Here is an 18,913-nt window from a genome sequence, read left to right as displayed (position 1 = left end):
ATTTTTTTCCTTAGAATTGCAAACTCATTAAAAAAGGAGCATGTAATGAACAATTTAATTAGATTGGTTTTGGCTTGCCTAAAAGCTTAAGAAGGTATTAATATTCTAATCAAAAGTCTTGGCGAAATATTCTTGGAAGAATGGATGGAAGGAAGGAAGGAAGGAAGGAAGGAAGGAAGGAAGGAAGGAAGGGAGGGAGGGATGGAGGAATCTTCTTTCTTAGGCTTGTTTTTAAGAATGAGGGAAGCTGTCAAGAAATACAAGGTATCTGGTATGAAAGCAATCTGTGGATAAATAGTGCAGCCACCAGGAGCCAACCTTGTGTTTACAGCAGACTGAAAGTTCCCACCTGACTCATGGCCAATGTATTCAGCTGCTTAAGATGATTTTTTTACTCACAGTTTGAAAGAACAACATCCTGGTATTTTTAGCCTTTAATGGCACAAGAAGGAGCTTACCAATGATAAACCTTAAAAAAAAATCTTTCATGTTTTTTTAAGCCATGGCTAAGTCAATGTTTAACTTGCATTCAAAAAATAATAGTAGAGATTTTTTAAAAACACATCTAATTAAACACTTACTTTTTGAAAGATATGCCCAATACTTTCATACTATCTCATTTAATTCCTACAACAATCATGTGCAATAAAAATCACTGTTCCCATTTCTTACAGATAAGGAAACTGAGGCTCATGTTCAGAGAAATGGGGTGATTTACCCAGAGCCATACATAGTTGTAACTGGCAAAGAAAGAGTCTATTATAAGTATTTTGAGTCCAAATCCCATCTTCTTTCCCCCAAGAAGAAATGGTGCTATGGAATTCATATAAGCCACAGAGTTTATGTAAAAGCTATGGTGAGACCCAAAAATAGGGAGAGGTGGATCCTCCTGTGTTTTTGATCAGTATATCCTCCCTGCCTAAAACTCGACTGGGAGAAGAATGAAATGTAGCTGCTTTCTGGGACTCATAAGTTTGCTGTTCCTAATAGATCACATCTCTTTCCTTCAGCTCCTCATCAAAACAGCATCCTTTCAGCTTCAAAGGGAAAAGAACCCTACTCTTTCCCACTCACTTAGCATCAATCATAGGTGCCTACCAGTCACAAAGGTTCCATTTTCCCCACACCACTGCCAAGAGGGTTGTCTGTAAATTTACAAGAGCAACCTCCCATAGCTGATGCTGCAGACATCTGTAAGGAGAGAGAAGTTCAAGTGATGACAATTTCTACTCTACCTCGGCTGGCCAGCTGTTGCCTTTAAGTTCTAACCACTTTGTTTTCCATGTATCCTCCAAAGTCCAAATGCCATCTTCTTTGGGAAGTGCCCCTGATCACTACCCAAGTCCCCCACCAACAAACTGGGTCAATGATAAATACAGAACATTCCACACGACCCTGTTATGGTATAGTATTCAACACTGGAGGTAATTCTGTCTTTAAAGCTCTTGTCCCCCCACAACTAGACTCAAATGCCTCAAAGGAGGAGAAGGACTGTGAACTTTTTCACTTTGCATCCCTAACTCCAGCACCTAGTAGATGTTCAATGAATATGGGATAAATGGATGACAGCCCACTGGATGCACTATTTTCATTTATATGCTTCCCTGTGCTTGTTCCCACTCGTCCTATAACCTAAAATTCCTCTCCCCTTTCTTCTACCCTCCAGTATGTGAGAATTTGTTTCCTTTCCTGGCAGGAAGTCTTAGTCATTACTTATATAAACATTTATGTAAAGTATTATTAGTATATTTAATGTGATGTCCAGAGTTTCTCCAGTGATATTCTCATTTAAATAATAAATTCCTTACTAAAATTTCCAGGATGTTCAGAGCAACCTTTTATGTATTACATATTAGTCGATATGGATCAATGGGAACTGAATAAGAAACTGACCTCAGATTGTGATGGAATTGGAGTCCAAAACTATGTTTAAAAGTTGGTCCTTTCAAATGCAAACTTTTTCCCATAGATTTTTTTTTAATAAATGATGGTTACAATTCTCACCTTGTCAATAAAATTGTACTCATTCCAGATACAGTATTAGTGGAACCAGCCTGAGATATATAGTCTTAGAGTTAGGCTCAAGAGAGAAAAGAAGAAAAAGAGGAGAATTTCCTCCCTGCTTTCAAGCACTCAAGCTCAGGGCACCAAAGGGATTCCAATGCATTAAGTTTATCCCTTCCTATCTGTTAGTAGTGTCCTTGTGCCCAAGCTGAAACAAATATTTACCTCTGCTCTGGTTTTCAGTTATGGAGTTCACCCAGGCTGCTTTTTAATCTTTGAGATTCTTTAACCTTGACATTTCCACTTTTTTCCTAGGCAAAATCCAACTGAAATCAACCAGATGTTAGAAGAAGAATAAGTAAATTAATACACATTAAGGTGTAAATGACTGCTAGCACATAAACCTTTCATGAAGTATTTAATTTTTAATAGAGAATATTTGTTTACCTAAAGGAATTTATACTTCTAAACTGGCATAATTTCAATAACTATAATAAAATAAACTGAAAAATCAGCAAAATGTAGGGAAATCCTTCTGGGTGAGAAAGAAATAGGTCATATCTCCCTGAGAGCCTAGCCCTAGTTTCCATTATATTATTCCCTCTTTTCATCTTCTGTTTTAGAAACCACATATTTCTAAAAGTACCAAGGATTTTTCTGTCTGTTTTGTTTAGTTTTGGTTTCGATTTTTTAATCCAAGGTGAAGCCTAGGTTAACAATGACTATTTTCTATCTTGATCCTCTCAGGAGCAAAATGTAAATTGTGTTATTAGCCCCACAGAAACTAGTCTCATTATGCTATACTCCTAGCTTTTAAGTTATATGCTATTTACTCATTCATTCATCCATTGGCTGTCTTATTCATCAGACATGTATCATCTGTCCCCTGGAATTGGCTGGGGCCTACATTAGTAAACAAGATTATTCGAAACAAGCCCTACCTTCAAGCAGCTGACATACCAATAGAGAAGACAGGTCAACAGCACTATGATATAGTGTCAAAAGCTACATCCAAAGTGCTGAAGTGGCTTGGCAAATGGAACAGTCAATGGCCCAGATAAGTCAGGAAGGCTCCACAGAGGATGTGACATTTGCTTGTTTGTGGATGCTAATGTCCCCATGAACAAAAAGAGAGGGAAGAAATTAAATTATATAAGGCTGAGCACAAAAGGAGAAGATAATGGGGACTTGAAGCCAGAACCTTGAAATAAGTCAGTCAGAGAAAGACAGATACCATATGTTTTCACTCATATGTGGATCTTGAGAAACTTAACAGAAGAACATGGGGGGACAGGTGGTGGTGGAAAGTTACAAACAGAGACAGAGGGAGGCAAACCATAAGACTCTTAAATACAGAGAAGAAACTGAGGGTTTATGAGGGGTGGGGGAGAGGGGAAAGTGGGTGATGGGCACTGAGGAGGGCACTTGTTGGGAGGAGCACTGGGTGTTGTATGGAAGCCAATTTGACAATAAATTATATTTAAAAAAATCTTGGATGAGGAGAATAACTACCTCCTTGGGGAAGGCAAAGAGGCCACTTAAGAAACTTTTTCTTTCTAGTGTTCTCTCTTAAAACCTGGCTGCCTGAGTCTCATCCCTCTCACGGCACCACTTCACACCAAGATGGACACTACCTTAGGTGTGTGTGTTCATACAGCTCTCCTGGATGCCAAGCATAGCTATCCTGGGAAGTCTTATTCCTGTTCCTCATCTTGCCCAGGACACTTTGCTACAAAAAGAACGCACAGCCATGCTCATCTAGGGACCTGCTCCTGGGGTAGCAAGAGGATCTTTACCCAGCACTCGCGCCCTGCCCAGACAGACTTGCCTATGCCATACGCTGAGCTTTTTACCTCAGAGTATGCCTGTACCTCATCCTGTGATGTTACCCCCACAGCATCCTCAGCCTCCCTCCCAAGGGTTTTCTGATGGACTCTGCTAGGGAAGAGTATGTTGATTTTCTAAATCATGTAAGTGAATAGCTTGTTTACTGACTATGTAAAATATTGAAGCAAATATTTGCAGAAGCTTCTGGAAAAACTCAAGTCTTCCTGAATAACTAATTTAATTCAGTAGCATTTTCTGAGATTTAGACTATGCTTTTTTAATCAATGTGGAAGCTGGGATTTACTTCTAGAAAAAATGCAAAGAACCTAGATAAGTTTATTCACATAGCACCCCCATTTCTGTTTACCTGGAGGATATTTATTACTTTCTAGAAAAGCGATATGTTCTAAGAATTAATTTAAATGTGTAATCCTACCCTTTCTCGGTTCAGTTTTTCTCCAGAAAATATGATCTGTTTTTTTTCCTAAGACTAAAGTGGAGTTACTGTATTTATGATTGAAAAATAAAACTATTTGTTTATAACTGAAAGTTCTTTTTTTTTTTTTTTACCTTTTCATTTTTATTTTCTCCAGGTGCATCTGGCATAGTGTCTAAGACTAATTAACCCAGGAGATCAAAATGATCCTCAACTCTTCCACTGAAGATGGTATTAAAAGAATCCAAGATGACTGTCCCAAAGCTGGAAGGCACAATTACATATTTGTCATGATCCCTACTTTATACAGTATCATTTTTGTGGTGGGAATATTTGGAAACAGCTTGGTAGTGATTGTCATTTACTTTTACATGAAACTGAAGACTGTGGCCAGTGTTTTTCTTTTGAATTTAGCACTGGCTGACTTATGCTTTTTACTGACCTTACCACTGTGGGCTGTCTACACTGCCATGGAATATCGCTGGCCCTTTGGCAATTACCTGTGTAAGATCGCTTCAGCCAGTGTCAGTTTCAACCTCTATGCCAGTGTGTTTCTACTCACATGTCTAAGCATCGACCGTTACCTGGCTATTGTTCATCCAATGAAAGCCCGCCTTCGGCGTACAATGCTTATGGCCAAAGTCACCTGCATCGTTATTTGGTTATTGGCTGGCTTGGCCAGTTTGCCAACTATAATCCACCGAAACGTGTTTTTCATTGAGAACACCAATATCACGGTTTGTGCTTTCCATTATGAATCCCAAAATTCAACCCTCCCCATTGGGCTGGGCTTAACTAAGAATATACTGGGTTTCTTGTTTCCTTTTCTGATCATTCTTACAAGTTACACTCTTATTTGGAAGACTCTGAAGAGGGCTTATGAGATTCAAAAGAACAAGCCAAGAAATGATGATATTTTCAAGATAATTATGGCAATTGTGCTTTTCTTTTTCTTTTCCTGGGTTCCCCACCAAATATTCACTTTTCTGGATGTATTGATTCAGCTGGGCATCATACATGACTGTAAAATTGCAGATATTGTGGACACCGCCATGCCCATCACTATTTGCATAGCTTATTTTAACAATTGCCTGAATCCTCTCTTTTATGGCTTTCTGGGGAAAAAATTTAAAAAATATTTTCTCCAGCTTCTGAAATACATCCCTCCAAAGGCCAAATCCCACTCAAACCTATCAACAAAAATGAGCACACTTTCCTACCGCCCCTCAGATAATGGAAACACATCCGCCAAGAAGCCTGCCTCATGTATTGAGGTTGAGTCACACACTTGAAGCCTATCTGTGAAGTAATCCTGTGAAAGGAGAAGCAAGAAACACATTCCTCTACAGCACCTCACTACCAAAGGAACATTAGCTACTTTCCAGAATTTAAGAAGAAAAGGTTATGTGGTCTCAACAAACCTTTCTAAAGCTCTGAACAAAACCTTTTCTTTCCCTGTGCAACAAAACATAAAGTGAAGCCACATTTTGCCACATTTTGCATCAGACAGACGACGGCCACTCCAAGAACGATGTCAGAAGCTAGATGAATGTGTTCACTGGGAAAATTTTACTGGCAGAAATGCCGTCTCCGCAGCCGGCTCCTGTTCTGTTATTTTTGACTCTTCCACATGAAGGTATTTGGAATGTGTTCAACCTTGAGAGGAGCGACAGGAGGTCAGAGCTTAAGATTGCTCTGCCCAGTTTCCAAGGGGCAGTAAAGCTTTTTTGTGCCTATGGAGTTACTAGCAGCTGTGGCCCACCTGGACCTGCCACTGCACTTTTTGTGCAGAGACTTGCTAAGCAGTACTTGTCAACTTTCAGATACTTTTGCGAAATTCAGCTAGTGTCTTATAGATTCACACGGCCGAAACACGCCAGCTAATTGGCCTATTTGTATACGGATATTACTAAAGTCATATATTAAAGTTAAACTACTTGTAAAAGTGTTACTCTGGTCCCAGGAAGTAGTGTCTTCCCAGTCATATCAGTTTTGTTTCATATCTGAGAAGTATATATATTTTGTGGTAAAAAAAATATTGTATACCGTAAAGTATGCCTTATGTTTTAGAAAGTGTATGTTCCACTTGTATATGTATTCTATATCTCTAAACTGTTGCACTTGATTAAAATCTGGCAAAGTTATATTTACATTAAAATACTGTTATTGTAATGTGTTTAATCTTCAATGCTTAAAATATATGCTGATTTATTTTTCAAACAAGTGTAATTATTAACCCAATTCCATTCAAATTTTTAATACAACAGATAGTTTAATACTATTGCTTATAGGTTTTATATCTACAGCATGGAATAAATACACCCTTTTGAGTTTTTCAAAGCTTTTCATACAACAAAGAAAAAATTAATTTTTACAACACTAAAATAAAACATTATTTTACACATAATTATTTTTAAATTTTTTCATGTTTATTTTTGAGAGAGACAGACAGACAGAACACAAATGGGGGAGGGGCAGAGAGAAGGGGAGAAACAATCCAAAGCAGGCCTCCAGGCTTCAAGCTGTCAGCACAGAGCCTGACACAGGGCTCGAACCCATGAACTGTCAGATCATGATCTGAGCCGAAGGCAGACGCTTAACCAACTGAGCCACCCAGGCACCCCCACATAATATTTTTAATAGTAGGACTTTTCTGATTACATACATGAATGATCATTGTAGGAAATGTAGAAGATATAAGGAAAGTATTAAAAAATAAGTTATATTTAGTTCTCCTTATTAAAAATTACCATTTTTAACATTTGGGTGCATTTTCTTCTACATTTTTGTATTCATTATACACACATCCATACATAAATTGTGATATTGGAGTCAGACTATGTACTTTGTATACAGATTTTTCTCATAATGTCATAGCATAGTAGCTTGCTACACCGTAAATATTTTCCTAAGATATTTTAATAATTGTATAACATTACAAAATAGAGAAAGACACATTCTGATACAGTTAGCTAGTCCTCAAATTGGGACATTTAGCTTTTTCTGATTTTTTGGTACTATAAATTGCACTGTGGTAAATGTTCAAGTAATGAACGTGATAAATTCCTCATATTGTTCTAGATGTGGTACAACTTTATGAACATTTTTAATACTCTTAATACGTGTTATCAAATATTTTACAGAAACCTTATAACAATTTACAATTGTTATATGTCTGAACATATCTCACCACAGTCCCAGCAGCATGAAATATTTACTAGATTTAAACACAAAAGTAAAATTTACTGTAAGGATCCACATTCTACACGCACAAACAGGGATGCACCTGCCCTAAAGAAAGTACAGTAACATTTCTGCTCCCCTTGGGAAGTTGCCTACTTTTTCTCACTGGAGGCATTATTGGCTTTAGAGTCCACCTGGAACAGGCTGATGTGATTATCTGACTCAATGAACAGTGATCAAAAGACTGGGGTGATGTATGAAATAGTTGATGGAAGCTACAGGCAAGGGGGGGCATTCAGAGAGCCCTTAGTGGGCCGGCCAGAATCTCCACAAAGCAGCCTATTACATTCACATTCCAAAGGACAGAGAATTTATTTTGAGAATAAATGTGGTTACATATGTCTCATATTATTTTCCCTTTACATTGTTTTTAATTTCATTAATATAATACCAGCCGCTAACTCTCCAAAGTTCTGTTACTATTTTCACAAAGTATTACCTCTAAAAGACAAATTCTAGCTCATCCCAAATTATAGTGTAAACTTATCCTATTTGAATTCCCTCCAAATCAAACATATGACTGTTCATTTTTTTTATTCAATAGTCATCCCAAACTAAGTGATTACAAGTACTTCAAACTTGCAGAACCATTTGATAAATTACAGTTGATAAGATTTCTGGCAGATAACTATATTTAGATACCCTCTATCTCATGTATTTATTAACTGGCATGAATAACATGTTCCAAGCCTCATATTCACTTCAATTTCATCAAATTATATTGTGATTTTTTTCCTAATCCCATTTTGTGAAATGGACATTGGTAACTTCAGTGATTAATCTTGCTTCTTCAGTAAGAACAACTTAATATTGAAGTGGAGACTCTACTTACCAAAATGTTAGGATGAGATGCCATAATTTACACTTCATGGACATATTCTGGGATATTTTAAAATTTAAGCATAAAGGAATAAAACTATGCAGAAAGACAGGTGCCCACCCATCCCCACGTACAGTCCACCAGTAAACGTTTCAATCAGCTTCCATGGGCAGTATGAGATCGAGCCAAGTGTGAAGTACCCTGATTGGCAGCCATGGAAAGGCTCACAGAGATCTGATACCACAGTCTCAGTTTTATAACTCTATACACTGGGCCACTTTTCTTCCCCCAAGAAAACATGCCAAAATGGGGAACCAGACAAGAGAAAACAGATTCAGACAAATCACAAAAGTGAAGTGAATGAAGCAAATGAGTCCCAGGGAATTTTGGATATTGGAACAAAAGGTGATTTCCCTGAGGGTAGAGAAGGAAGTAAATCAGGAGCAGATGAGACTGAGGAATGAAAAGAAGTCTGGAGGCAGCCACCCACTGCCTCAATGGTCAGGATGCAACCCTCATAAAAGAGGTGCATAGGGATGTTTAGGCCCCCAGAGCCATGTTGTATCCCCTGGACCCGGACCAACCAGAAGATGAGACCTAAATATTAAGGAGGGAAGCAAGTTATAAACAGTAGACAATGGTATGGGGCAACACTCAACTGTATGATTTTTATTTATTTCAGGCTGCATGTTAGGAAGGAAAAGGTCCTCTCTAGAACCACACTGGAGGCTTTGATAAGACTGAAAAATAAATGTAATGGGAATAAGAAAATGGAAGAGGTGGAATATTTGAGCTAGTGGTCAGAGAGTCAGATTTTTAAAATTTAAAAATTTGAAAGTTAAAATATGATTCTGTAACTATATTCACCATTGTCTGATATATTTGTGTAGTGAACACCTGCGCAACTATCTACACAGGGTGCCTTCACCCTTTATCATAGGAATTTCCCCACCTCACCCAAGGACAGGACCACCACTATTTATTGGCCCAGGCTTGAAGTGAACCAATTACATATATTTTCCCCTAAGAATCCTTCAAACAGATACTGATGAACAGTTGGTCCTTCCCCACTGCTGAAAGTTGTGAAATGTAAGTTTGGAATCTATTAGTAACCACATCCCCAGTGAGAGTGAAGTTAACAGAAAAGACAAAAAGTCCTGAGATGCTTGAGTCCTTGATTCTACCTGTGTCTGATGCCCATGTCATACTTCAGAACCAGCGTGCATAGCTAATATCTATATGTGCTCCTTCCTGCTTGACCAATAAGAATTTCCTCTCTGGTGGCCAAGAGACACATGAAAAGATACTCAACATTACTCATTATTAGGAAAATGCAAATCAAAACCACAATGAAATATCACCTTAAACCTATCAGAATGGCTAGAATCTTTTTGATTCTAGAAATAACAAGTGTTGACAAGGATGTGGAGAACAAGGATCCCTCATGTACCACTGATGGATATGTGAATTGGTGTGGCCACTGATGAAAACAGCAGGGAGGTTCCTCAGAAAGTTAAAAATAGAAATACCAAATGATCCACTAATTAAACCCCTGGGAATTTACCCAAAGGAATAAAAAAAAACTAATTCAAAAAGATATATGCACCCCTATGTTTACAGCAGCATTATTTACAATAGCCAAGATATGGTAGCAACCCAAGTGTCCAGTGATATGGATAAGATGATTTGATATATGTGTGTACACACACACACACACACACACACACACACACAATGGAATACTATTCAGCCATAAAAGAATGAACCTTGCTATTTGCAACAACATGGACAAACCTTGAAGGTATTATGCGAAGAGAAATATGTCAGACAGAGAAAGACAAATACTATGTGATTTCACTTATATGTGGAATCTAAAAAATAACAAACAAAAAGGAAAAACAGACCCATAAATACAGAGAATAAACTGATGGCTGCCAGAGGGGGGTAGGTAGGGGGATGGGCAAAATGGGTGAAGTGGAGTGGAAGATACAGGTTTCTAGTGATGGAATAAGTCAGAGGAATAAAAGGTACAGCATAGGGAATATAGTCAATGATACTGTAATAATGTTGTATGGTAATAGATGGTAACTACACTTGTGGTGAGCACAGTATAACATATACACTTATTGAATCACTATGTTGTACACTTGAAACTAATGTAACATTGTGTGTCAACTATACTTCAATTAATAAATAAATTTTAAAAATTAAAAAAATGCTTAATTGAAAAAATGTATTTTTTTCTTTTTTTTTAGCAGCCAGGACATCATTCATTTGCCATCCAGCAGGAATGATACCAGTCTAGGTCCCAAAATATATTCTTGGTCCCTAACTTAAAGGGTCATATAGGGCACCTAGGTGGCTCAGTTGGTTAAGCATCTGGTCTTGATTTCGGCTCAGGTCATGATCTCACAGTTTATGAGTTCAAGCCCCACGTGGGGCTCTGTGCTGACAGTGTGGTGTCTGCTTACGATTCTCTCTCTCTCTCTCTCTGCCCCTCCCCTGCTCTCTCCCTCTCTCTCAAAATAAACAGGCTTAAAAAACATTTATAAACTTTAAAAACATTTTAAAAAGTAAGGGGTCATATGGGCTGTCCCTCTTTCATAGGTCTCCTCATGACAGGGTGGGGACAGGACATCCAGCATAGTGTGTATGTTAGAGGGAAAGAGGTGTGGTGACATGGAAGGATTTGCAGTTGGATGGAACTAAGGGTACTTATTGATAGTACTTACTATTATACATTATTGTAAATGGAGATCTCCCCCTGAGGTGGCACACTGATAAAACACTCTTGTGTTGCCAAAACAATTATATGATCTAGACCATATGAAATGGTAAGTACAGAGAGGAAACGAGCACCCCATATCACCCGAGAGCTCAAATAACCTGCATGTTCTCTAAATCTCATCGAACCTGTGAGTACCACTTCCTACCCTGCCTAAATCCAATGAATGGACAAGACCTTCGTTCAGTGAGTTGATCTACGTTACTTGAGAAATAAGGTAAATGAGGTCCAAAGGAATAAATTTCCACAATCAGAAAGAGCCAGAATTAGATTACTATCTTTTTTTCAAAAGACTATAAGTTAGAATAAGAGAATTCAGCTTTAATAGTGTTTAATTCTAAATCACTCATACGCAACTAAGCTCTGCATAATAACCCTCTACGAGTTTAAATACCCTAAGTTTTGCCCTTCAAGCAGAATGATTGAAAAATACTTATCTATGTGCACAAGAGATGTAAATTTGATGAATGTTAATTTTGAAACTATTAAAAGCCAGTTTGCTACTATAATTATTTTGCTTCAAATATCAAAACGGTAAGGAGCCATATATGCCTCTGAGCCCATTTCTTCATTCTTTCGATGTCCTAGTAAGCTTCCTTTGAAAAACTGAACAAAATGACAAATAGTAATCCTAGCTGACCCTCCCAATGAGTTGGGATCTATCTCACAGAACCTCTATGCCTGACGAAGTTCTGCTGTACCATATCAGTATACAGAGTTGCTAAATGATAATTTTCACAAAATAAGCTTCAATTCTACTAAATGGTAGATTGAAAGCATGCTGGGGTTCACCAACAGAAAGAAGCCCTCATAGAGTTCACCATAGAGAGGAGAACATCATATATGCAGACTCCCAGGCAGAGTTGCTATGAATCAGCCAGCACTGTATGATGGGAAAGACCACAGATCTGGATTCTCTTTGATCTGGCATTCTCCTGGCTGCTATTGTTATAGCCACATTTCTAAGTAATATTGAATGGACACAAAGCAAAGTATATTAGCCAGAGGACATGTGAGCATTTCTTTAAAACTGTATCTCAATTTCAATCATTGAAGATATGCACCAACAAAGAAGAAGAGAGTCCCCAGATACATAATCTGATGCCCTTACAAATAAGTAACTGTGTTTTTCACTCATTCATGTAGCAAGTGGATAGTAGAAAGAACGAGTGAAAGAAAGAGAGAGAGAGAGAGAGAGAGAGAGAGAGAGAGAGAGAGAGAGAAAGAGAAAGAAAAGGAAAGAGAAAAGAAAAGAAAAGAAAAGAAAAGAAAAGAAAAGAAAAGAAAAGAAAAGAAAAGAAAAGAAAAAAAAAGAAAAGAAAAGAAAAGGAGAGGGAGGGAAAGAGAGAGGGAGGAAGGGAGGAAGGGAGGAAAGAAGGAAACTTTCCACTGATATCACTTTTATGGCTGTTCCTTGAGTCCCCCTATCTGTTCCACCTTCTTCCAGAAAAACAGCCCCCTATCTCCATTCAGTGTCTGCCCCTTCCCACAGTTAGTCCAGAGTATGGTTAGGGCTCTACTCCCATTGCCAGTATATCTAATGGGGAATGTGAGAAGGCCTAACCAAATCTGCCCATCATATTCCTCTGATTGCAATGGGATGGGCACATAACCTAAATAATCTCAATCAAGGTCAATTTCCTGATTTTCAAAGGGGCTAGGAGACAAAATGCCTGAGGAGTGGTTGTAACCATTTGATTATTCCAAAGGGAGAGGTGAGAATTTCTTGGCATTTTCACAGGAAGCCTAAGAACAAAGTTCATATATGAAACCAACATATGAAAGTGTAGACCAAGAAATGGAGAGAAACCAAGTCCTGATGACATCATTTTAAAATTCGCTATCTGTTCCAGGAGATAGCATTACCCTACAGACTTCTCTTTTCTCTTAAACCAGCTGAGAATGGGACTGCTGTCACAATTATCCACCAAAATCCAATCTTCAGCAAAATCGAAATGACAGCCACCATTTATCAAATGCTTACACAGGACCGTCAGAGATCTCTGCTTATATGTATTATATTATTTAATCCTCACAACAACCAATCTTATCAGTTCTATCATTATCCAATGAGACAAAAAGAGGCTTAGATATTTTGTATAATCAGTCAGTGCAAGATAACATGACTGTTAACTGTTAGAGCTGAAATTTGAAGACAGTCATTTTGACTTCACCATCTATGCTCATATTTACTAAACTATGTGGCATCCCTCCAAAAAAAAGGGGGGGGGCATCATAAACACAAATCATATAGGTACCTTCCAAAATATTGCCCACATCTACTTATTCAAAATCAATGTAAGTAATATTTTACTTTGTCTTAAACCCATACTTACTGGGTTTCAGGCTAGAATTTCAATAGTCTTTGTCCTTGAAAGTTGGGCTCATTAATGGAAAGTACTAATTGACCTTATACAATATAACACTGGATTTTACATTTATTGTAATATGATTTTGGATGAGCTTATCCTGGGTCTAGCAAATAAGCAGGCTATGACTGCTAACCGTCACAGTAATTCGTTCAGTGCTCTCTGGTCCTCTCTGTATCCAAGATTTTAGATAGCATTTCCTAAATGGGAGGGGTAAGGAAATTCCTAAAATAATTTTCATCACAAATTTCACCTTCTTACAACCTAATGGAATGATGTTTAAAAAAAACATTATGGGGGTACCTGGGTGTCCCAGTCGCTGAAGTGCCCAATGCTTGATTTCAGCCCCAATCATGATCCCAGGGTCATGGGATTGGGCCCTGCATTGAGTTCCACATTGGGTGTGGAGCCTGCTTGGGATTCTCTCTCTCTCTTCTTCTGTCCCACCCCCATGTGTGCCTGCACACTCGCTCTCTCTCACTCCCTCTCCAAGAAAGAAAGAAAGAAAGAAAGAAAGAAAGAAAGAAAGAAAGAAAGAAAGAAAGAAAGAAAGAAAGAAAGAAAGAAAGAAAGAAGGAAGGAAGGAAGGAAGGAAGGAAGGAAGGAAGGAAGGAAGGAAGGAAAGAAAGAAAGGAAGGAAGGAAGGAAGGAAGGAAGGAAGGATAAGGAAAAAGAAAAGAAAAAAAAGCATTGTGGAGAAACTGTATTACATTCTGAGACAGATTTTCTTTTAAGGTATACAGTTAAGATTTGACAATAAATTTAGATGAAGAATACACCTGGATAAAAACAAAGTATGATTTATTTCAACTATGCCCAGAAAATGGGAGGATAAAGGTGATAAGATCACAGCCATGAGTCGGGAGGACAGTTCTAAGAGGATGACAGAAAATCGCCACAAAGTGGATAGTACTTAAAACTGAGAGATAAGAAGAGAGTTGCAACTGTTCAGGCAAAACACGCTCACCACTCCACCTTTTGCTTCTAGCTGCAGGACAGACAGAAAGCAGTGGCTACATACGAAACATTAAAAAACAAGGCAATTCGGCCGCAGGCTGAAAGAATGACCATGACATGATGAAAGTTCCAGCAGCCGAGATGAATCAGAAAGTAATGATGAAACCTATCATGATAGGAAAGGAGGGCATAGAGGTAGATCACTGATTCTCACCTGGGGATGATTTTGTGCTCCAGGGCATATTTGGCAATGTCTGGAAAAACTTTTGGTTATCACAACTCAGGTGAGGAAACTGCTACTGGCATCCAGTGGGGAGAGGCTAGAGATGCTGCTACATAACACCCAGGACAGTCCAAAAAGAAAGAATTATCTACTCCAAAATGTCACTAGGGCCAAGGTTGAGAACCCCTGGGATCAAGAAGGAAGGGAAGAGCACCATTCAAGCAGTGTGTATTAGCAGCCATATATGGGGGTAAATAAGAAAGCATTTGGTCTCCCAGGTTTTATGACCCCCTCTCTTTTACATGCTTCTCCCCTCCTCTCCCCGCCCCCTCTTTTATGTGCTCCCACTCACCTTTTAAACTGCACTGCACATGAACTTCATCCAAACAATCTATTTGGTGGAAAAACTGTAATAGAAAATGCAGCATCATTTCCGGGGCTAAGTAGGTAAATCTACTAGGCTTGTGCAAAATGTTTTATATTTTAAATTCATTCATGAATGTGGGGAACAAAGGCAGCCGGTAGCAAGATGTAAAGCCTGTGGTTGCACTTCCACTTCCATGGGAGACAAAATGAAGGTGTGGGTCCCACTGAGCAGCTAATCCTCAGAGAAGACACCAAGTGCAAAAATGAAAGACGTGGGCACGACAGGACAGCTGGTAGCTCTTCCAGGGCACTCTATAGGATTTCTAGCATTTGATGTGATTCTAATGAAAATTTTTATTGAACAAAATCAAAGGTGTATTTTATTTTTACTCTAAATATTTCCACAGAGGATTTGAGCAGCTTCCAATAAACAGCACAGTAAAACAGGGTGATATTACAGAAACCAGAAATAAGGGCCACAGAAGAGAAAAAGCAAAACCACTGACAATGCAGGCTAACAGAGTAGTTGTGACTGAAAAAGAAAACACTGGGTTCTGAACTTCTCACAGCTGGGATGAAAGGAAGAACATTACAACACCTCCAGTTCTTGTTATTCACAGCAGACCAGGTTCCCAAATGGAGCGGAGTCTTCCTGACACTAGAATCCTTAAGGGACTCTCTCACAGAGGATTGTTGATGCAGATAAAAAGCCACATGATGGATCATTTTCAAGCAGCATCTTTCATTTAGGCCTGAGTTTTATGTGATTGGTCTTGTACCGTTTCCATAAAGAGCAAGAGCATGACACCAGCAATTCAAGGAAGGTGGTGACATGAGGGTATCCATACTGTGGTATGAGTCAGCCAATGGTGTGCTTGTCAGGAGTAGTGATGGATTTGTGATGTCAGTGGGGACCTCTGGGTCCATTAAAATGTGAGATAAGATTGACTCATTCCATGAGGAAGTTCAAGATCTCCAAAATTTTCTGCAGAAGTCTGTGGAGTTTACATTTCCATAGTCTCATTCTATCCACCTGCTTCCCCCAGTTCAGTTTAGACATCATCTCACTATTCCATACAGGCTGTAGGATGCCCCTGTTCCATGTGATACACATGTAAAACAGCTCCAATTACACACACGCACCACATTCATAGGCATTAAAGGACACCTTTGATTCAAAGAGCCTTCCGTCCCTCTGGACATTTCTCCCGAGACCCCATGTAGTCCGCAGCCTCATGCCATCTCACCCACAACCCTCTCTTTCTCTGCACTTTCCTCTATTCTTACCACCTCCCTTGAGAAAGCAAACCCAGTTGCCCTTATTTTCTCACATAAAGCAGCCTAGCCATTCATCCCAACAGCTCCCCACTGCTGAATATCAACCAGACCTGAAGCAGAGAGTCGTCTTCTCCCCAAAGCAGATCGTCAGAATACTTCCTTAGAGAAATTCTAACACATACAACTAAGACAATTGTTCACCCATTACTGATAGTTTAATGACGCTCAATATCAGCACCAGTCTGAAATGGTGGAAAGCAGAAAAACTCCTCATGGAACAGAGGGTCTCATAATTTTATTTATTCAGGATTCATCCTCCACCAACCTTCATATTTTTCTGCCAGTCTGATATGTCACTTCTTGCTATTCCTACCTGCCAGGGACTATCTACTGTTTTGTATATGGAAGTGCCCTCACGATCTGTGTGGACATCCACTCATGAAGGTACACTCCTGGGGTTCATCCGGTGGATTTTTAAGTAGAACCAGCTTCTCAAGCTTTTTCCCCTTATATCCATTTAACATATCTACTGGGCTTAGTTTCTAAGCTCTCTCATATTCTACAATTGCTTGAAAATTTTTAAATGACATCATCTTTATTTTAAAATATAAATCATTACGTAGCTAATACCTAAATGTACACATTCTAAGTAAAATAGTCTCAATTTACCATATGTGAGCTTAAAAATTATCAGTGTTAATACAACCTCACGTTTTAAAAAAATACTGGTGGCAGGTGATTAATTTTACTGAAGTTAAAGATTAATTTTTGTCCCCTTGAACTATATGTTATTTTCATAACCTCCAGGGCTAATGTCTTACTTCCCAAATACCTTACACTCTTATAAATTTTCTTCCCCTGTCCATTATCAGTTTCACCATAAAGGATCTAATAAAGTTTCACACATTATCAACTTTAGGAAAGGAAAAGTCATTGAATATGATCTTCTGCAACCCCTCATTACCTAAAAGGTAAACCTAGCCCTCCTGGAGGCTTTCTGCTTTAACACAGGACAACGCCTTACAAGAAATGGGATTTGAAAATGCAATTCCAACTCTTAAATATCAGACAGAAGGGAGAGAACTTTGGAGAAGATGTTTCTAGGACTCTTAAAATCACACCATAGGTCAACCCTGATAATAGGAAAAGGCAATTAGAGGAAATGACAAGTCACCCCCCAGGGAATCTGGGGAAGGGGGAAAAGGTAAGTTAGGTTTGCAGGTAATTAGGAAGGAGAAGCCTAGGTTCATGTGGAAGCTGCTCAAATAAGCCAAACCCAGCTCAGCAGCAGCTTGTCATTATTTCTTCATAGTGACAACTTCCACATGCCCCAGGGTCATGATTCCCAGCTCCTGAGACCCTGAACCTGCAAAGCAAAGGGACTGTGACAGGGAGGAATCCAACCTTACTTTAGAAGTGTTATCTTCTCAAACTGTAGGTGAAGATCCACCATGGGAGGTCAGAGTTCAGCCAGAGTTTGAGCTTAAATTTCCTATTTCCTAGGTCTTTAAGCCACATGCTGTCATCTAGGAAGCATTTCCTACATTGTGAGAGCGTACAAAAATGAACCTTGGGGAGCTTCTGCTTGAAACTGGACTTTTGTTACTTTTGACATAGTAACTATCTATGAAGTGTCATTTAGGCTGTTTGGGAAATAAAACAGGAGAAACTCAAAACACTAAATGCATTCAAATCAGAAAACACTTCAAACCACAAACTAAGGTTACTACGGCTTCTCCCACATGGATTCTCCAGTTTCCCTCATCTTGTTCTGAGTCATCAAACATCTCTGAAGTGTCTATGACTCTGTCCTTGCCATTTAATTTGGTATTACTTCGAGGAACAAGTTGAGATTTCTTGCCTGTTAAGTGGCAATGCTTAGACTTCATGTAAATTATAAGACTCAGTCTGCACAGCAATGTCTCAAGCAGACTGTCTATTTAAAGATGGCGAGAAAGAGCCATTATATCTCTTTCAGGGTTTTATCTTCTCTCAAATGCATATGGATGCACAGCAAGCAAGCAGCAATACCACACTTCCCTGGTCATTGAATATCCTGCAGTGTACTTCTTAATTAAAACCAGCATCACAAATATGATTGCTTAAGTGCCAAAAACCTGGCCGGCTTAATGGCCAATCAGAGAACTACATAATCATTAAATCCATTTGAACTACTATTTTTTTTTTCCTGAGGTGACTACGGTTAAGCTCTAAATATTCTTATTGTTTCCCATCCAGTGTATTTAAAAAAAAAAAATACTGCTTCTTTTTCAGCATCATAACTTCCACTTCAATTCTGTCATCACATTTAACCCTATGTTACAATAGTTTATTATAGTTTTTTGTTTTTTTAGCTGGAGTTTGTAGCAATGCCGGGGATTAAGGAATAATTTGAGTCAACGACACATACAGTGTTGCCTAGTAACACAGGCTGATCTGTACAAAGCCATAAATTGCAAAATTTCATAGCAGCATAAAAACTTTTACTGGCACTTAAGCATATTTTTCCCTGATTGAAGCAGAATTCATGCAACAATTACAACCACATGACAAAAGCTGGTAATGATTAGCCTTCAAGAGCTGCTGTTTTTTCCTGACAGTTCCA

General features: G+C 38.6%; 1 protein-coding gene and 1 long non-coding RNA gene across 2 annotated transcripts in view; one reads left to right on the top strand and one right to left on the bottom strand.

Moving 5' to 3' along the window:
- AGTR1 (angiotensin II receptor type 1) overlaps positions 1-6,439 on the top strand; it is a 45,419-nt gene extending 38,980 nt beyond the window's left edge. Inside the window, exon 3 of the mRNA XM_003992030.6 lies at positions 4,425-6,439. Coding sequence (XP_003992079.1) covers positions 4,471-5,559 — 1,089 coding nt within the window. The 5' untranslated portion in view covers positions 4,425-4,470 and the 3' untranslated portion in view covers positions 5,560-6,439. The remainder of the gene's footprint in view (positions 1-4,424) is intronic.
- Positions 1-18,913, bottom strand: part of LOC123380101 — a 692,161-nt gene that overhangs the window by 524,831 nt on the left and 148,417 nt on the right. The gene's annotated exons all lie outside the window — the stretch shown is intronic.

Source organism: Felis catus, chromosome C2 (genome assembly GCF_018350175.1).
Source record: "Felis catus isolate Fca126 chromosome C2, F.catus_Fca126_mat1.0, whole genome shotgun sequence".
Lineage (NCBI taxonomy): Eukaryota > Metazoa > Chordata > Mammalia > Carnivora > Felidae > Felis > Felis catus.
The sequence above is the reverse complement of the archived record's forward strand: the minus strand, read 5'-3'. Positions and strand labels throughout refer to the sequence as shown.